Here is a 20,014-nt window from a genome sequence, read left to right as displayed (position 1 = left end):
AGCGCAGTCAGGTCATGATCTCAGAGTCGTGAGATCTAGCCGTATGTCGAGCTCCATGCTGACAGTGGAGTCAACTTGGGATTCTCTCTCCCCTCTCCCTCTGCCCTGACCCCCAAGTTGCACTCTCACTCTTTCTCTGCCTGTCTCAAAGAAGAGCCAGCTATAGCCTACGGACCAGCTGCCTAATACTTTAAACAAGGTTTTACTGGAACAAGGGCCAGTGTCAGGGGTTAGGTAAGGTCAATTCGTGCAAAGGCAAGTGTCCAGTCTGTTTAATATCTTGATCTTTTGTTCATCATGGTTATAATTTTGCATTTTTTTTTTAAATTTTTATTTATTTTTGATAGTCACAGAGAGAGAGAGAGGCAGAGACACAGGCAGAGGGAGAAGCAGGCTCCATGCACCGGGAGCCCGATGTGGGATTCGATCCTGGGTCTCCAGGATCGCGCCCTGGGCCAAAGGCAGGCGCCAAACCGCTGCGCCACCCAGGGATCCCTAATTTTGCATTTTTGCATTAATTTTTAGTTTTAAAAAATATTCCATGAAGCTCTTATTTATCTTGATTACTGAGCTTTTCAGTGTCCCATTGAAAATTCTGTATCCCACGCACCACCCTGGTTCTAGCCCTGAAGCAACCTAAGAGGGCAGTATTAATAATATCCGTGTTTTATAAATGAGAAGCATGGGAAGGCGAAGTGGCTTGGCCAAGATCACACTGCAGAGAAAGTGGCCGAGCTGGGTTCTGAACTTAGGCACATTGGCTCCTGTTACAGGGCCCCTAAGAGCCATGCAAAGGTCCTGTGTGCTCTCCCTGGTTTGGGGAAGGAGTGTTTGGGGGAACAGGTAAGTTTGGGGGCAAGCCATTCAATAAGTTTATTATAAACCCTAAGAGGATGGGGGCTGGATATGGAGAGTCAGGTTGATTACTTCTGGGGTCCGTATAGGGTCCCTACCCTCAGGAGGCGGTGGTGCTTAGGGCTGCCTGGAGGTCTTCAGGAGCAAAGACGCCCAGCTCTGTGATGATGCCGCCAGTGATGAGGTCATGGGGGGTGACATCGAAGGCAGGATTCCAAACCCCAATCCCTGAAGGAGAGAGAGGGGAGGCAAGAAGGCAGGTATGTGGCTCTGTGAAGGTTCTCAAGCTATTGTCACCTCTCTCCCCCGTGGTGGTCCTTGAGAGTCTGGGGGTGCTCATTCTCTAAGTGCGTGAAAGCATGGGCTTTGGCACCTAATAACGAGTTTAGACCCTGCATGCTCCCCCACCATTCCTGGGCGGTCATCATCCAAGAAGGCTCAGGAATCTTATGTACATCTACCCCACTTTTGCTGGCTCTGAGGGTCTCCATAAGAAGCTCTAAGAGTTTAGAGCCTTTGCATGGGCAGTTCCCTCTGCCTCTGGTGGGCACATGACTCACTGTTTCCTTTCCTTTGGATCTTTGCTCAAATGTCACCTTCTCGGCAAGGACTTCCACTCTGTCTACTCCCCATGCCCATCCTTGTCTTGTTTCTTTCTCCTCAGCTCCCACCTGCTTCTAACATACACTGTGGTTTTGTTATTTGTCTCATTTGTTTCCTGACGCCCCTGCTGGATTGTCAGCCCCACGAGCCCAGGGATGTTCATATCTTTTTTACTCCTGTATCCTCAGCGCCTTAGCATCGGTCAGGTACTCAAAAATATTTGCCGAATGACAAACAACCTTTTACACCAGAGGTGGCAAACGGGTGGCCTGTTTTCTCTGCTCACAGGTCTTTGAAGACCACTGAATTAGCTGCCAGCTTTCAAAATGTAGATGTTGGAGAAATCAGAATACCCATCCCCCAGGTTCTGCATTCCCGTGACCATTGGCTGGAGCAGACTGTACATGGCCCTTGTCTCTCATCCTTGTTACCCTGCAGTCCCTAGTTTTATTTCAGGGGATGGGCAGGTGTTGTCAGTCTTATGGATTTTGGCTAGTGCTCCCTCTGCCTCCGGGAAAGCAGGGATGAAAAAAAAAAAAAGAAGAAGGAAAAATATTTATAGAATTAATGTATCTGTTTTTTAAAAGCTGTAAGGAATTGGCAGCACAGAACAATGTGGACTGTTAGGATGTCCCTCTGTGTAGTTGTATAGCGTGATTTTTACCTTGGCTCCATACCTGGGACTCTGGGGTGGCAGCCCCATAGTACTTTCAGAGCCTAGGGATTTTAATGGGATCCCTTTTATAAAATATTGTCAATCATAATTGTTACTATCTAATGAGCACTAAGCAACGGTCAGGCACTGTCTTCCACGTCACATGGGTGAATTTACTGGTCACCCTGGGGTTTGTCAGGTGGATTATAGAGAGTGCTCTTCTTACAGATGCAAACAACTGGGGTCCTGGGGGCGGGGAGGGAACCCAGGCATCTGGGTCACAGCAGCCAGGTGGAGTGGAGAAGCTGAGAACATCAGTGTCTCTTCATAGGCACTAGGTAAAGCAGTATTCTTATTTTTTCTCTTCAAGGGAGGAAACCCAGATAGAGACTAGCAGGACAACTTGCCCTAAGTTGAATAACTCTGACCTTGAATCTGACCTGCAGGATGCTTCTGTTCCAAGGAATGGCTAACTCTGACCTTGAATCTGACCTTCAGGATGCTTCTGTTCCAAGAAATGGCTTGAAGGAGCTGCTTATGCCCCAGAAGGCTGGTTCTACCCTAAACCTAAATCCACCTGCCTCTGTGATAGGGCCAGGGTGCCTAAAGGGAGGTGCCCGTCTTTAAGGGGATGGCTTACCGGGGGCTGCAATCCTGACCCCGTTGATATCTGTCAGCTCCTGCCCTGGGCGCTCCTCAATGACGATCTCCTTTCCTGTCTCCAGACGGAGGTCACACGAGGAGCTGGGGGCAGCCACGTAGAAGGGGATGCCATGGTGCTTGGCAGCGATGGCCAGTTGGTAGGTGCCCACCTTGTTGGCCGTGTCACCGTTGGCAACCACTCGGTCGGCTCCCACGACGACAGCTGGGGAGCAAGATGCTGGGGTCATAACCTGGCTCTGGACGTCTGGAGCCCTGCCCACTGGCACCGCACCTGCTGACCTGACACGCCCCGGTGGGCCATGGCAGCTGCCGCCATGCTATCGGCGATGAGGGTGGCGGGGATCTGCTCGTAGACCAGCTCGAAGGCTGTCAGCCGGGCTCCCTGGTTGTAGGGCCGGGTCTCCGTGCAGAAGGCATGATCCAGACGGCCCAGGGTGTGCAGTGAGCGGATCACACCTGTGGGGCCCGGCCAACCAGAAGGTCAGGATGAGACAGAAAGTGACACATGGGCAGGGTGGCTCGTTGTTTAGGAGCACAGCTCAGGGGTGCCTGTGTGGCTCAGTCAGTTGGGTGTCCAACTCTTGATTTAGGCTCAGGCTATGATCTCGGGATCGTGGGATCAAGTCCTGTATCGGGTTCTGTACTGAGCATGGAGCCTGCTTGGGGTTCTCTCTTGTCCTCTGCCCGTCTTGCCCTCTCTCAAAATAAATAAAATATTAAAAAAAAAAAAAAAAGTACAACTCACCAAAGGCTTACCAGGAACAGTGCCATTTCCCCAGGCCCTTGCAGTGATGGTCCCCTCTGCCAGGCACATGTGTGCAGAGAACACCTTCCCCGCAAGGCCTTCCCTGATCCCTGATCTCTCATAGCAAGCCCCCACACCTCTGACCCCTTCCTGGCTCTTTCTCTTTAGAACTCATCATCTCGGGACCCAGCATACGTACTTATGGATTGGTTGTGTTTGTTTCTCCTGCTTTCCTGTTCCTCAGGGCAGAGATTTTTGTCTACTGTGTTCACTGGTGGGTCTCCAGTGCAGGACTGTGCCTGGCACACGGCAGGGGCTCAGCAAGTGTTGAATGAATAAAGGAATGCACGTCTGCAGGAATGGTGGGGCTGTCGAATTCTTAATTGATGTTTGTTGAGTGAATAAATCGGTGTCTTGCCATCAAGGCCTCAGTCCCCAGGCACAAGGGCAGGGCCCAGGCAGGTAGGCAAATCTCCTGGGGAATTCAGGGTCAAGAGGAATCTGTTTCCTTGACCCCCAGGACCTCTTCCCCACTCTCCTGGTCACAGCTACCCCAGTCTTTCTTTTGGAGGGCTACTCCCTTCTCAGACCTTTTGGAGTTCGCATCCTGCCATTTCTCTAGGCACATGGCTTGGGCTGGGCCCACTGACTAATTGATCCTGGATAGGCAAGTGACCCTATCAGAGCCCCTGAGATACGAGGAGACTTTTCTGGCACTGTCAGCATAGAGACCCTTGGCTCTTTTCCTCATGATCTGAACCCTAGAAGCCTCCCTACTACCCTGTGGGGCATGAGAACGATGCCACCATGGAGGACAGAACTGAGGAACAGGGACAGGTGGATCCTGATGTTACTCTTTGACCCCTGGATCCAGCCATACCTGAAGCTAACACCCTAAGCACTTCTGTACAAGAATACATTCGTATCTTTTTGGCGGGTAAAGTGGTTAGGGTTTCTCTAGTGTTCAAAAAGGGCCCTTCCCCGTTCCCACGGATGCCCACTCACCCAGAGCTGTGCCATAGCCAGCAGTGGCCAATGCACCAGTGTTACAGTGGGTCAGCACGGTCACCTTGCCGCCCCCAGGAGCTGCCCGCTCCAGGAGGTGGCGGGCTCCTAGGTCCCCAATGCTTCGGTTGTCCTTGAGGTCTTTCTCCAGCATGTCCTCGGCGCAGCGGATCACTCTGGGGCCAACAAGGGGCTCTCAGCCACCAGGCTTTGGGCCCAGGCTAGCCCCTCCTCCCTAGCCAACAGCACTGTACAGGAGCCCTCCTGCTCAAAGCCTCTCCAGGCTGTGGGGCCCGCACTCTTCTGCCACTGTCACCTGTCACACCACTGGCTCACACAGCACATTTACCTCACGTGTGTGGGTGAGCATGGCAATAAGCAGGGCAAAAATCTGGCCCTGTGGAGCTCACCGTGGAGTGGGGAAGACAGGTGGTGCACAGTTAATGAAGGAGAAGGCAGCAGAGTCAGGGGACAGAGAATGGGGCATGAGCTGTGTTACCTGAGGGGGTGGGGAAAGCAGGTATCTGAAACCTGATGGGGAGAGTTAGCTCTGTGGAGAGCTGGCCTGCAGAGAGCGCGTGCAAAGGCCCTGAGGCAGGAGTAAGCTTCGTCGCATCCAAGGAACACGGCAAGCATCGACATAGCTGCAGCGCAGAGGAGTGTAAGAACCAAAGGGCAGGGGCGGGATGAGGACAGGAAACAAAATTTCTCAAAAGCAAAACCCAGGAGAATGCGGTGGCTCTGAAAAGGACCTCCGAGGTAGATGGGGCTGTATACGGTCTGGGGAGGCAGACAAGGGATTGAGAGCAAGGATCTTGGGGTGGTCTCCAGCTGCCCCGGGGTGGGCTCTCAGTCCTGCTTGTGTGGTTTGGGGCTGATGCGCTGTGCCTCAGTTTCCCTATATGTCAAAGAGGTCACTCTGCGAAAAAGTAAACTCCCAGCCTCCCCATGGGGCAGCGCAGGGCACAAGGCCGCCTACCTCTCCCGGACCGCCTCCTCCGTGGCGCCGTCGCGCTCGGCCTCCAGGGCTGCGGCGTCGGCCAGGTGGCGGGCAGCGCGGGCCATGTTGACGGCGGTGGGCCGGGCGGTGACCAGGAAGCTCAGCGCGTCGCGCACGAAAGCCACCAGCGCGGCGGGTCCCGGTCCCCCCGCGCCCGCCTGCAGCTCCACGGCGAGGCTGAGGCAGCCCACGAGCGCGATGGCCGGGGCGCCGCGCACCTGGGGTCGGGGAGGACCGCGGCGTCAGGCGGGGGCGCCCTCCTCCCACCCGGGCCCCGCCGCTCGGCCGCGCGGCCCCACCTTCATGGCGCGGATGGCCTCCCAGGCCTGGCGCACCGAGCCCACTGGCTCGTAGCGGCTGCGCTGGGGCAGCAGCAGCTGGTCGAGGATCTCCAGGGAGCCCCGGGAGTAGCGGATCGCCTCGAGGGCCATGGGGCCGCCGCCTCGCCCGCCGCCGCTCAGGAGGCGCGGGGTCCAGCCGTGCACGTGGGCCCGCTCGGAACGCGGAGGGGCGGGGCCGGGCGCCCCCCGGAGGCGCATGCGCACAGCAATCCCGCAGGACCGGCGGCCCGCCGGGCTAGCCCCCCCTTTACTTGCCCCGTTAAATCTGGGCAGTTAGTTGATCGCCTCCCGGGAAGCACAGATGGCACCGTTTATGGGACAGCTATTGGATTCTGGGCCCTGTGTTTAGCGTTCGGCTGACCAGAATTCGGGCCTCATCGCATGACCCCCAGATATCCGGAGGGCTCCCTTTGGCGCCTGAGTTCAGCCAGAGCCAGTGCTGAAGGTGGTCTAAGTAGAGAAAGGCCCGAATTGGGGGTCCCAAAGACTAAGGAAGGCGTCTTACTGTTTGTTGCCTTGAAACCTTCCCATCCCTGCAGGGAGCAACGACTGGTGACGCCCGCCCCCCCACCCCCAGGGCCAAGTAAGAATTTGGCCAGGACCTCAGTCCCTAGAGGGCCCGGGCCTGTGTGGCTCACGGCTGTATCCCCAGGGGCTAGACTAGTGCCTGGCATACTGCAAATACTCCCATCAATATTTGTGAAATGGGGGGACGCCTGGGTGGCTCAGCAGTTCAGCATCTGCCCTTGGCTGGGGGGGGGGGGGGGTTATGCCGTAGTCCGGGATCGAGTCCCACATCCGGCTCCCTGCATGGAGCCTGCTTCTCCCTCTGCCTGTGTCTCTGCCTCTCTCATGAATAAATAAAATCCTAAAAAAATATACATTTGTAAAAAATAAAATAAAATATATTTGTGAAATGATCTTCCTTTTCCACAGTTTAGGGGGAGGTGGCCGGCTGGGTCTCTGGGAGGATGCCCTGCTGTTTCTGAGCCATTTTCTGCTCGGCTTATCAGTTCCCTTCAAAAGATGCATCAGGACAGGGAAGGAGGGGAGCTCTTCCACGACCTTCCGGGGCATCCCCACACATGCACGCTCCAGGCCCAGCTGCTTCGCGCACCTCCTATGTTCCCAGCCGGGCCTGCCCTGTGTGGATCCTGCCGCCTGGTTCCCTTTCCACCCTTCACATGCAGCCTGCATTGCCTCCTCTGGGAAGTCTGCTCTGACTGCAGACCAACCTGAGCCACCACCCTGAAACCCTCCTCATGCTGGGTGGGGCTCATGGCTGGGGACACAGCTGTGGCAACATCACACTGGCTGCTGAGTGTCCAGGGAAACTCAGTGGGTTGGAGGTGGGGGAGTCAGCCCCTGGGCCCATCTAGCAACCTGAGGCAGGGACAAAGAAGCAGAGCTTTAATGTTGGGATGTCGTCCCACAAGGCACAAACACCCTCTCCAGGACCAAATAAATAACTCCACCGTCGCAGGAAGGCGAGGTCTGGGGAGGGGCGGCGTCTGAGCTCTCCCAAGGGTGGTGGGCAAGCAGGGATGCAGTCTGAGGGGCCTCCTGGGGGCATGTCGCAGCCTCTGGAGCAGGTCTGGTCCCCAGAGCTGCTCATTCACTCTCTGAGTCGGAGTAATCAGCCACAAGAGAGGAGCTGAAGGTGCATGGCTGTGGTGTGTCCTGGGGGGTGGCTGCCTCCTGGGAGGAGGCTGGTGGGGACTGGGGCCTGTCCTGACATTTCCCCTCCTGCCTTGGAGGCCCCCTGCTTTTGGGGGTCTCAGCTGTCTCTGCAGAGCAGTCTTGGAGGGATGTGGGCCCGTCCTGGGTGTTCCTCTCTGGCACCCATGGCTCCCCAGACATGGGGGTCTCTGTTGTGGGCTGGGGGCTCTCTGAGACCTCCCGGGATCTCCGCCGCACGATGCCCAGGTCCCCTACAGTGATGGGAGAGCTGGCCGGTGCAGATCGGCGGTTCTGGGCCAACTTCTTCAGGACGCTGCCCGCTTTGCTGCTGCTGGTGGCAGGTCCCGGGGTAGAGGGGAACCAGGAGCGGCTGATGATCTCTGACCGCTTGAGTTTCTGCTTGTCCTCGTAGGCTGGGGGTTGGGAGGGAAGAGAGGGAAGGTTCAAAGCTGTTCTCTGCCTGGGCCTGGCACAGCCTCCGCAAGGCTGGGGGCCCCCATCTCTGCCCACCCAGTCCCCCATGCCCGCTAGCTCCCCACGCACAGTCCAGGGTGTGGAACTTGAGCAGGGCGGCCAGCCTGCGGTCGTCTTCTGTCTCAGGTACCAGTGGGATGGCCAGGCTTGCCTTAGCCTGCAGCGCCTGGTCCCTCTCTTCCTCCTCCTGCATGGCTTTTTTCTTTTCCTGTGTGGTGGGGGACAGGAAGGGGGGGGGAGGCATGGTGGGTGTCAATGACCTGCCTCTTTCTTGCCCGCTACCCCGGGGTGTGTCACTCCACTCAGCTTCCTCCTCTTAGAGCCTGTTTGAGGGAAGGGCCTCACACAGTGCCCAGGACACAGAAGTCACTCAGCAAATGCAAGATGCAAGTGTCATTCATACGTGTGTTTTTCGGTCCTCTGTTGGTTCATTCCATGAATATTTACACAATGGTCAGCTTGTACCAGGCTTTGTTCTAGACACTGGGGACGCAGCAGTGAGTAGACACAAACCCTTGCCCTCACGGAGCTGACATTCTAGTAGGTTAGAGAGACAGAGTAGTGAGGAGCAAAAGAACGCAGGGAAGGGGATAGGGCGTGAGTGAGGGGTTCGACTGTAAATGTGGTGCAGAAGGGAGGGAAGGGGCAGGCAAGGTCTCCCTGAAAAGGCCACATTTGAGAAAGGACATCTGAGTGAAGGAGTCAAGTGAGCATCTGGTGGAAAAACATTCCAAGGTAGAGGGAACAGCCTGTGCAAAGGCCCAGAAGCAAGTGTGCTTGGAGTGGTGGAAGAAGTGAGGAAGCCAATGTGGCTAGAACAGAGAGAGTGAGGGGAAGGTGGAGACAGTGGGGAGGGGGAAGGTGAATCATTTGGGCTGTGGGCCATGGAGAGGACTTTGGGTTCTATTTTAAGTAGGAACCATGGAGTGTTCTGAGCAGAGATGTGAAATGACTCAGGTATTCCCACATGCCTCCTGGTGGCCACGTGGGGAACAGATGAGGGGACGTGGGAGCCTGGAGACCAAGGCAGAGGGACTGTGTTGGTCCAGGCTGGAGATGATGGAGGCTGTGGGTCCTTTTGGTAGGACCCCAAAAATTTGCCAATGGGAGACAGCGATGGGGGGGGAGTCAAGGTCGACTCCAGGTTTCGGGGCCTGAGTCCCTGCAAGGACAGAGATGCCTCCACTGCGAGAAGGGGAAGATGCAAGTGGGTGGCTTAGTGACGCACGGGGGCTTGTGGGGGTGTTAGGCTTGAGTGTCCTTAGACACCTCATGGGGAGATGCCCAGAAAGCAGGGGACACATAGCTCAGGGCACAGGCACAGCTGGAAGCATATGTTTTTGGTTATGAATAATTAATGAGAAAACTAGCAGTTTTAGTCCTAATAATGACCACAGAATGATCAGAAAAGGAAGCAGGAAGGGACAGGAGCTGTGGGATGGTGACAGCTTGTGTCCCATGGGGGTAGCTGGGGAAGTTCCTGCCTGTCGAGAGTGGGAACAACGCACAGGCACTCATATGACCCTGGGCCCCGACTCCCTGTGACGTGTGGCTCCACCGGGTATCTTTCAGAAGCCACTGCAGTCACTGACAGCAGTGTCCCTGGGGACAGGGGTCAGCGTTTGCACCTGGACCCTCAGTGACGCTCCATGCCAGGGCAAGTGTCTCGCTCAGGCATTCCTAAATATGCCTTACTTTTCTTTTTTTTTCTTTAAGGTTTTATTTATTTAATCGAGAGAGAGAGAGAGAGACAGAGACAGAGGCAGAGGGAGAAGCAGGTTCCATGCAGGGAGCCTGACGTGGGACTCGATCCCTGGTCTCCAGGATCACGCCCTGGGCTGTAGGCGGCGCTAAACCGCTGAGCCACCCGGGCTGCCCGCATGATTACTTTTCATTATAGGTGACTTTCCCTTTCAATTTTTGTTTTCTTTTAACCACAGGGCACTGCAGAGAAGGTTTTGGCAATTATGTAGGGGTGCGTTGATCTCTGGACTTCATTTTGGGATGGTTGAGTGGACCTATGAGGTGTGTGTTAGGAGCTGAGCAGCAGAGGGGTGCCCGGTGAGCTGGGGTTCCCCAGGAGACAGAGGCTACTCCTGAGGTAGGGATGTGGTCAAACTGAGGCTCAGAGGGCCAGATGACCCACCTGCAGATAGGACATGGTGGAGAGAGGGCTGGCCCTGCATGCTGCCCACCTTGTCAGTGACCCCCTCTTCGAGGTCCTGACACTCCCCCCATGCCCTGCTCACCCGGAACCTCTTCCGCAGCATGCTATTGAGTGCGAAGTCATCCTTCCAGGCGCTCTGGGCCTCCTGGATGTGGCTCAGGGTGGGGAGGGCCTTCTTCAGTGTGCTCCGGTCGGCCTCGCCATGCTCCAGGCGGAACATGGCATCCGTCTCCAGCTTTTGCTTCTTCTCGTGCTCTGCAACAGCCAGAATGCGGCAGGGCTGGCAGGCTCCCGCTCAGGGCCGGGGTTGGCCTTGGGGCCCACCCTCCACGCTCACCTGTCGTCAGCACCTGCTCATTGTCCGCCATGTCCCAGCGCTCCTCCTTGCGCTGGGCGCCACTCACAATCACATAGTCACAGTTGGCGGGGTCCGTCTGCATCTCGATGTAGTTGACACAGAGGTGGCATTTCATCCGGAACCTGGGTGGGCAGAGGGTGGAAGTCAGGACAGCGTGGTGGCCCTGGTCCACCCGTCACCCCTGCTTTCTTCCCTTTGTGTGTGTCACTTGACAGGTGTTCACTGAGCACCAACGACACACCAAACTCTGTATCTGGGGTTATGGCTGTGGGGGAGACAGACTCTGTCCCGTCACCCCGGAACTGACTTTCTTCTATCTGTTCTCTGTTCATTTGTTCACTCATGTATTCAACATGTCCTGCTCTCTGTGGCAGGCTTGGCAGCAGCTGGGGACACAGCAGTGAAGAATGCCAGCCTGCTCTCGGGGGGACTGACATTCCAGCAGGGGCCATACTGGCAGCAAATGCACAAGTGACCACTGTCAGGTGGTGAGCGCTGCTTTGGAACAGGCCTGAGGTGGTGTTGGAGCAGAAACCCAAGGAGGGAGAGGGAGCCTTATAGATATCTGAGAAGAGCGTTCTAGGCTGAGAGCATCGAGGCCTTCCTGGGACCTTGAGGGGAAGAGTGGGAAGAGGCGAGGACAGGGAGAGGACTGGGCAGAGCGTGCAAGGCCTGGTGGCCATGGGGAGGGCTCAGGAAGTGGGAGCCATGGAGTGTTCTAGACAAAGGGATGTGCCCTGATTGACAGATCAGGGCCATTTCGAGGACAGGACTGAGGACGTGGCCATCAAGGAATGGCTGCCCATTCCACTCAGACTCCTTTGTGGCCCTCTCACCCTGCAGCTACCTGATGTGTCCCTCTGAGACACCCACCGGGCTGCCTATACCTGTAGATTGGGGTTGTGTAGTAATTGCCAACCTTCTTCTTTTCTGCATTGTAGCGAACACCTAGAAGGAGAGGGAGAAGATGGGGGCTCAGTGTCTTTTCCCTGGGTGGAGGGTGGACAAGGGTGGTAATCCATCTCCCCAGAGGGGAGACACCTCTGGAGGGCCCTAAAACTCAATGTGGGAAAGAGCCGTGTGCACGCTCCATGACAGGTCCTCAAGCCACAGAGGAGGGTGGGCAGCAGGAGGGCCCAGGTTCAAATCCTGACTCCACCACATTCCAGCTACAAGACCTTAGGTTGGCTACTCTGGCCCTCTGGGCCTCAGTTTCCCCATCTGTTCAATAGGGATGACTACAATGCCTACCATGCAGCACTGATATGAGGACCACAGGAGCTAACTACATACACAGATCACTTAGCACAGGGCCTGGGATGTGGCAAGTGCTCAAGGGTCGGCTTTTATTATTTACATCTGTGTTTTTTGTTTTTTCACTGATAGGTGATAGTCTTGATCTGTTTAATCTTGCTCACTGATGCTGTGGCCTGAGTTTTCCTTTCCTGGTGGCTACTTCAGTTCCTGGCCTTGAGGGTGACCTGCCTCTGGTGTCAGGCTGTGCCCTGCTCTCTGTCCTCTGAGGACCTGGTGGCCCCAGATGCCCCTGGCTGGGTCTGATGAGGGGGACCTACTGGTGGGGAGTGTGTGTGTGTGTGAGACTCATCCTCCTCAGCAGTGGGGTGGCCCAGCTCCTCCTTCCTGCTCTTCCATAGCCTGTGGGAAGGGCCCGACCATCGTGCCAAGAGCTACCACTCCGGTTTACAGAATGGGCTGCTGCCTGGGGCCAGGTGCTGCGTGAAGAGCTGAGTGTCCCTGGTGTCCCGGAGTTGGAAACAGAAGCCAGGTGGTCAAGTCACCTGCCTGAGTCTCAGAGCTGCCCATGGGACCACGGGCCCCTATCTGTCTGTCTGTCCATCTGTGGCAGGCACAGGGGTCCAAATGCTAAAAGTAACAGCAGTTTGAGTTTATAAGCCTTCACGTGCTACATAATTTGTATGTTACACAGGTGGGAACTCATATCATCTGAATTTTATGGATGGGTAAACTAAGGCCCATAGAGACTAAGTCACCTGCTGTAGGTGACCCAGCTCAGGAAGTGGCAAAGCCACGCCTCCTGACTGCTCTGCTGTGAGGTGTCCACAACCCACTAGTCACTGGGGGTGCCTGTCTCCTCTCTGATTCCTGATCAGGGGCTGGTGGTGGAGGCAGCTTCTCACATGCCCAGCAGTTAAGGGTTCACCATCTGCGGGGCTGAAGGGTCGGGGATGGGATGAGGAGCAGAAGGGCAGGTGAAGCTCACCCATGCCGATGTGGTTCTTACAGCCGTCACACCAGATGTTATAAGGCATCTCAAACCTATGCAAACAGAAAATGGTTTATTGGTGCCCATCTGCTTGGGCTCTCCCTGGATCTGCATGCCCGTGCCTCCAGCCACAGCCACGCTGCAAAGGGCATGTGCGTGGGGAGGATAGAGTGGTGGGCATTCTTACAGCCAGGCCAGTACTGTCATCCTGCTCTAACACGGGCTCACCCTATCTGGGTGAGTCTCTGCTGGTGCTGCGCCGTCTTCATGTCTCACTTATCAGCTACACAAACTAGAGTGGAGGAAGTGAGCTGAGGGGAGCAGTGGCCCAGCTAGAGTTTAGGAGAGGTGCTGTACTATTACTACATTTCTTTTCTGTGGTTCTATTCGGGACATGTGATCTGGCTGTCCACGTGCAGGAGTGACAAAGCTTCTGTCTGAAAATACCATTAAGTGATGAATAGTGCGGTGAAGTAAAGACGCTCTCCATACGAGCCGAGGGCTCTGCAGAGTGGGAAGGGGTGTTGTGCACAGGCCTGGTGGTGGAGCGTGGCAGGGCTCTGGAGCTGGAGGTACAGGGTGGGGTGTTTCCAGGTGACTTTCAGTTCTGTGCTTCCTAAGGCGGGGACTCAGATCTTGATTCTTTTTCCACAGATGTTTTTGCCCCTTGTGATTGGCACTGGATCCTCTGCTCAGGCCCAGGTTGGACCGCAGAGACAGGTCAGAGTCCACAAAGCAGAGAGGGGCTTGTCCTTCCGAGGCAATGCAGGCTGGCTTCTGCTTCCTGTCGTAGCTGACCCACTGGGGCGTGGGCCACAAACAAAAGGGGAGCCCTGCAGGTAGGGCCACTGTCCTGGCTCAATGGCAGTCATGGCTGGGATTCTTTATCCTCCCTAAACCCGTGCCCTTTGCCCTGTGACTCTGCAATGCTGCCTGCCAAGAGGTGGGATAAATACCCTCCCAGCTCCCTGCAACATGACTGGCTTTGGGCAATCAGTGAGACAGAAGTGACAGTGTGCCGGCTTTGGGTCTTGGCCTCAAGGGTCCTTGCCTGCCTGTGCTCATTCTCTTCTGGAACCTGGGTGCTGCCACATGAACCAGCCCGGGCTAGCCTACTGGAGGATAAGACACCTGTGGAGTGGAGTCCAGTCATACCAGCCCAGCCAGTCCCCAGGTGATCCTCGAACATGCCAGAGAGCCCAGCCCGGGTCGGCCAAGCCCAGGTACGGCCAAGCCCAAGTATGGCCCGCTGAGCTGCAGAACTGTGAACAGCACACAATACATGTTTGTCATTTTGTTACATGGCAAAAGCTGACTGATATGGCAACTTCCTGATTTCTGGAATTAAGACCCTGCGACACTGGGCAAAATCAAGGGCATTGAAATATCCAAAGACCCATGCCAGGTAGCACAAAGTGCAGGGGTCCTCAGGTGGTGCCAGGGCCTTACCTGATGATGAGGATGCCTTGTGACAGCTTCCGAGCCCGCTCCCGTAGCGGGTGGCTGTTGTGGTAGCGGTTAAGAGAGCCATGCTGTCGGAAAGGACAAGGAAGCAGGTGAGCACAGCCATGCCGGCTCCCCCAAATTAAGAGGCCGCTTGCTTACATCCTGCGGGGGGCCGCTTGCTTACATCCTTGCAGTTTGCTAAAAGCAAACTGCAAGGCACTAAAGGTCTTGGGGCAACAAGTGGGGTTGGAATAAAAAATACAGAAGTCTGAATCTATGTTCTTCCATTTAGAATATGCGAGAGCTGAAAGAGCTGAGTGACCCTGGGGAGTGGCATCACTTTTTGTCTGCTGAGCCTGGTGTCCCCCAACCGTCCACCAAGGATGGTGACTGTAATGGCCTCTGGTGATGGGGGGAAGACAAGGTGAGGGGGCAGCACTGGTCAGATTACTGGGTACTCCATGTGCCTCCTCTTGTTTTTTTCATTTCATTTCATTTATTTATTTTTTAAAAAGATTTTATTTGTTTATTCATGAGAGACAGAGAGGCAGAGACACAGGCAGAGGGAGAAGCAGGCTCCATGCAGGGAGCCCGACGTTGGACTTGATCCCAGGCTCCAGGGTCACGCCCTGGGCCGAAGGCGGTGCTAAACCGCTGAGCCACCCAAGCTGCTCTGTATTTTTTTCATTTTAAAGGTTATTTTGAGATTTTATTTTTAAGTCATCTCTATGCCCAGCATGGGACTTTAACTCACAACTCTGAGATCAAGAGTCACAGTTCTACCTACTGAGTCAGCCAGGCACCTGCATCATCTTGTTTTAACCCCTCCAGGCCCCTAGAACGTTGAGGTGTTTTTTTATTTCCCCCTTTTGTTTTTTTGTTTTTTTTTATTTTTTTATTTTTTTATTATTTATTTATGATAGTCATACAGAGAGAGAGAGAGAGGCAGAGACACAGGCAGAGGGAGAAGCAGGCTCCATGCACCGGGAGCCTGATGTGGGATTCGATCCCGGGTCTCCAGGATCGCGCCCTGGGCCAAAGGCAGGCGCCAAACCGCTGCGCCACCCAGGGATCCCCAATTTCCCCCTTTTGACATATGAGGAAACTGTGGCACAGTGACGCCAGTCATGTGCCCAGGACCGTGTAGCTGGGATGCATCGCTTTGTTCCCAGGCCCTTACGGAGTGCCTACAGTGTGGGCCACAGAGTACGGAGTGCCACAGTGGTGAATGAGAAAGATGGACATCTCTGCCCTCAGGCAGATGTTCTAGATGGGGAGATGGGCAACATCCAAACAAATGGATGGCTCATCAGGGAGTTACAGGGAGACAAATAAAAATAACATGCTAGGTGATGTGACAGAGAATGAGACAGTGGTCAGGGAGGGCCTCTGTGGGGAGAGATCCAAAGAAAGGCAATGCCCACTGCCCTTACCTTTTCTGGATTGAAATCTGGAGGGTAGTACTTGTTTACACCTTTCCTTTCACCCTGGGAAGGAGAAGAGAGAAGTGACTCAGAGAGGATGTCCTGGAGGAGACCCTGTCGCCCAGCCTTGCAGGGTGGGACCCAGATGAGGGAGCCTGGGGGACATCCTAGAGAGGCCCTGGGCTCAGAGGGTCTGAATGGGGACAGAGATTTGGGGACTGGAAAACCACTGTTGTCACTCTGGAAAACTCCATGAGAATCAGACTCTCCTGAAGCAACGGCTTTCAGTGTTTTGGGGACTATGACAGACAGTAAGATGCATTTAACACCTGCCACTGCAAATACACACATAATAGAGCTGAAACATGGCACAGGTTTCATGAAAGAACGCTCACCCTAGCTGTGAGAGTCTTGGTTTTTATTTATTTATGTTTTAAAGATTTTATTATTTATTAGCGAGCAAGAGACAGAGTGGGCATGAGCAGTGGGCAGAGGAAAAGGGAGAAGCAGGCTCTCCACCTAGCAGGGAGCCCGATGTGGGAGCTGGATCCCAGGACCCCGGGATCATGACCTGAGCTGAAGACAGACACTTAACCACCTGAGCCACCGAGGCACCCTGGGTCTTGCTTTTTCAATGCTGGCAGCCACCCAATAAACTGAAATAATGACCCACCAAAGGAGTGGGTCTCAGACTTGGCTGAATGTTACATCTACCTGAGGAGTCTCTAAAACACTGATGCCTGGGCCCCACCCCCAGAAGTTCCCCTGACAGGGTCTGCTCTGGGGTGTGGTGCCTGGACTTTTAAAAGGTATTGTGCAAAACAGGTGTTTGAACAAATCCTTGTGCATGCGTGTTCATGGCAACACTAGTCACAACAGCCAGATGGTGGAAACAGCTCAAGTGTTCATGAGTGGATGAACAGATACACAGAATATAGCAGATCCAGCCGGGGGAATATTATTCAGCAATAACATGGAATGGAGTTCTGATGCCTGCTACAAGTTGGATGAACCTCAAAAACATTATGCTCAGTGGAAGAAGGAACCCACAAAAGGCCATGTATTGTATGATTCCACTTATATGGAATGTCCCCAACAGGCAAGTCCATGTAGGCAGGAAGCAGGTTGGTGGCTGCCAGGGGCCGGGGGAGAGGGGCTGGGAAGTGACCACTCGAGGGGACAGGATTTCCTTTTTGGGGCGATGGAAATGCTCTGGAGCTAGATAGAAGTGCTGGCTGTGCCACACTTAGTATGAAAATACTAAGTGTCATTAAATCGCACACTCTACAACAGTTAATGAATTTCACTTCCTTAAAAAAAAGAAAAGAAAAAAGCTGCCTAGGTGATTTTAGCACATGGCAAAGTTTGAGAACCACTGCACCAAAAAGATCATGATCCAGAGTTTGGAAATACCACCTATCAGGTTGGGGGTAGGGAGGGGTAGGGGAAGGGCTCCTTCCCTGACACAGACCAGAAGAGAAACCCAATAAGCACAACGCTGTCCACTTACCATCTTGGGAGTTGCCTACCGGTCCTCTCCTTCAACACCGCTGGACTGAAAAGATGGTAAGACACGGACTGTGCAATTTTAACTACCCTGGCCAGTCCTGCCCTCTTGAGCAGCCTGGTGGAGGGGCCACGGCTTTCCGGTGAAGATTCCGTGGGCTGTGTGTGGTGGCAGCGGCTCAGACAATCCTCCCAAGAGTGGTGTTTGTCTGTTTAGAAAGACAGTATCCTCTTCACTCTCCATCCAACATATATCTCATCTTTCTGCAGCCCTCATTATCTCTTACCTGGACCAGCACAGCTGCCTCCTCCCTGGTCTCCTGGCTTGCCCTTGACTGCCACGCTCGGTTTTCTCCACAGGAACCAGGAAGAGATCTTAAAATATAAATCTGAAATACTGTTCTGCCTAAACCCCTCCATTGATTGCCATTGGTTTGAGAAACAAGTCCAACCCCTCCCCATAGCCTGTGGGGCCCCCACCTGCCTCTCCAAGCCCGCCTCTTACTCCTCTCCCTCTCCCTCACTCTGTTCCAGTCATGTTGGCTACCTGGATGCGTTCAAAAGCTCGGCAGGTGCAGGCCAACTGCCTTGAATGTTCTTCCACCAGCTGTCTGTTCTTTGTCACTGGGCTCAGCTCAAACATCATCTCTGTCAGAGGCCTCATCTGACTACCCGATCTAGTCACTTCTTCCCTGGGGTTCCTATCACACTGCCCTGTGTCAGCTGACTTGTCTACAGTCTGACTCCTCTGCCAGGTCACGCTGTGCTGTATCTCCAGCACCTGGGATAGTGCCTAGCCCCTGATAAATGCTGACTGCACAAACCACTCATAACTGATTAAAGTTTCCTAAGAATTAGTGCAGGTGACACAGGTATCAAATGCAAGTCTCCTTAAGCTGGGAGTGGGCGACCTCCCTCCTCTTGTATGTTTGGAGGAGAGACTTTCAGGTCAAACAAAAGGAAGTTCTACTTGACACCAAAGAGAGACGCTACGAGACACTGAAGTATATTCTAGAATGGAGATTGGCAGATTTTCTCTATCGGGGACCAGAGAGTAAATATTTCTGGCTATGAGGACCAAACTGTCTCTGTCCCAATGACTCAATTCTGTTGTCATAGGTAGAAAGCAGCTGCAGGCAATATGTGAGCGTTGGCTGCATTTCATCAAAACTTTATTTATGGGCACTGAAATTTGAATTTCACATGGTTCTCACCTGTCACAAAATATTATACTTGTTTTTGTTTTTTTTCCAACCATTTATAAAGTCAAAACCATTCTCAGCTGGCAGGCTGTACAAAATCAGGCAGTTGCCTGGTTTTGACCTGTGGGGGTGGCCTGCTGGCTCCCTGTGCTAGAGTCAGGAAGTATCTAATGGTTTCTGCCAACTTAGCTGTGCACTCTCTACCAATTACTGCGCGCCAGGTGTGTACCCAGTCTAACATCACTGCCTCGTTCGCTCTGTATTATGTTACTATGATCTCTAGTTGATGAACGAGAACACGGGGGTTCAAGCAACTCGCTCAGGGTCAGAGGCAAGCTGAGGTGCAAAGCTCCAGATGTAAACCGTTCCGCCATGACCTTGAACATCTCTTCACCTCAGATCCTCCATTTTTAAAGCATGCCCCTGGACCAGATTTTCCCAAGGTTGTTTCCAACCTAAAAAACGCTTTTGCTAACGAAACAGCTAAGTGCCTACTTAGGCTCTGGGGCACAGTTCCCTGGGCTTGCATCCCAGCTCCACTCCTTCCTAACTGGGCGACTTCAGCCAGCGTCTGAGCTTCCCTGAACTTCTATTTCCTCACCTGTAAAGAGTATATGTTGGCAACAGGACTTCCTGGGGTTGCTGGGAATGAAATAAGACATTGGGAAGTGTTTGCAGGGCACCCCAATTACAGGAGCTGGGGCTCTTACAGGGGTTTTACCAGCCCAGTGACTGGCACTGGTGTGGGGCTATAGGATGAATGTACTGAAATCTCTAGTCCTTGGTGTCAGGAGTAATGATAAATCCCACTGGCTTAGGGCATCGTGCTCGCTTTGCAACCTGCTTGCTAGCGTTTTGACTTTGGCAAAGCATATCTCTCTGAGCCTCAGTTCTCTCATCTATAAAGAGGGTTTATAAAAGTATCAATCTGATAAGGTTGTCGTCAAAACTCAGTGAGCTGAAGCATAGTCCAGCGCCCGACGCAGAGTTAATTATCTCTCATGCTAGACCGTTTTACAAGCATTAAAATCTTCACCATAATCCAATTAGGTAGGGGCTCACTAGTCCCATTTTTCAGATAAGAAAGCCCAAGGGCCCTTCAGGCATAATATGGCCCGGCGGGGAAGGGGTGGGGAGCTGGGACTGAGGTCGCGGCTGGGGCCGGGGGATTCCAATCAGGGGTCGCGGCTGGGACCGGAGCCGGCTCCGGACATGGGCCCACAGCCGCAGAGCCCCGCGGCCCTCAGCGAACTCGTCCCCCATCGGGCCGCTCCGAGGTCGGGGGATGCAACGACCAGACCCCGGGCCCTCTGCGAGCCTGACCGCCCCTCCGCCCGCGCGTACTTACCTGCCCTCCTCCTGACGTCACGCCGTGCCAGTGCCCGGAAGTGAGGGCTGGGCGCGCAAGGGGGCGTGGCGCACTCGGCGCGAACGCGGACGCTGGCGCGAGGCGGAGCTAAGCGGCACCGCTGCGCTGATTTGATTGGCTGAATGCCAAAAGGAGTAGACCAATCCGGGCTTTCCCTTCCCAACTGTGGGGCGGCCCCGCGCTTCCCAGGCCCCGCCCACTCCTCCCGGCCCAATCCCAGGCCCGCTTCCCCGGGGGCGCTGGCTGGCTGGGTGCCGCGGCAGCGCGAGGGTGTGT

General features: G+C 54.4%; 2 protein-coding genes across 7 annotated transcripts; both read right to left on the bottom strand.

Annotated features, from left to right (window-relative positions):
* Nucleotides 1-855: 855 nt before the first annotated feature.
* MRI1 (methylthioribose-1-phosphate isomerase 1) lies at nt 856-6,059 on the bottom strand. The gene is made up of 6 exons (XM_041760488.1): nt 5,826-6,059; nt 5,506-5,744; nt 4,527-4,702; nt 3,056-3,232; nt 2,754-2,978; nt 856-1,083 (listed from the first exon to the last, which is right to left on the bottom strand). Exons 1-6 carry the CDS (start codon nt 5,955-5,957, stop codon nt 956-958), a joined length of 1,077 nt encoding a protein of 358 aa, XP_041616422.1. The 5' UTR covers nt 5,958-6,059; the 3' UTR covers nt 856-955.
* Nucleotides 6,060-7,262: 1,203 nt separating this feature from the next.
* On the bottom strand, nt 7,263-19,771 carry YJU2B (YJU2 splicing factor homolog B). 6 transcript variants are annotated; one of them, XM_041764302.1, is made up of 11 exons: nt 19,718-19,771; nt 17,455-17,519; nt 17,172-17,376; nt 15,671-15,724; nt 14,241-14,323; nt 12,789-12,844; nt 11,434-11,494; nt 10,526-10,668; nt 10,271-10,443; nt 8,091-8,229; nt 7,263-7,960 (listed from the first exon to the last, which is right to left on the bottom strand). In XM_041764302.1, exons 3-11 carry the CDS (start codon nt 17,172-17,174, stop codon nt 7,479-7,481), a joined length of 1,194 nt encoding a protein of 397 aa, XP_041620236.1. In that variant the 5' UTR covers nt 17,175-17,376; nt 17,455-17,519; nt 19,718-19,771; the 3' UTR covers nt 7,263-7,478. The 6 variants fall into 6 exon arrangements, with proteins under 6 accessions (XP_041620236.1, XP_041620234.1, XP_041620235.1 ...); XM_041764300.1 differs by having other exon boundaries at nt 17,455-17,542; nt 19,718-19,736; XM_041764301.1 differs by lacking the exon at nt 19,718-19,771 and adding an exon at nt 18,971-19,709 and having other exon boundaries at nt 17,455-17,542.
* Nucleotides 19,772-20,014: the final 243 nt, after the last annotated feature.

This window comes from Vulpes lagopus, chromosome 7 (assembly GCF_018345385.1).
Source record: "Vulpes lagopus strain Blue_001 chromosome 7, ASM1834538v1, whole genome shotgun sequence".
Lineage (NCBI taxonomy): Eukaryota > Metazoa > Chordata > Mammalia > Carnivora > Canidae > Vulpes > Vulpes lagopus.
This window is presented reverse-complemented; position numbering and strand designations above follow the sequence as displayed.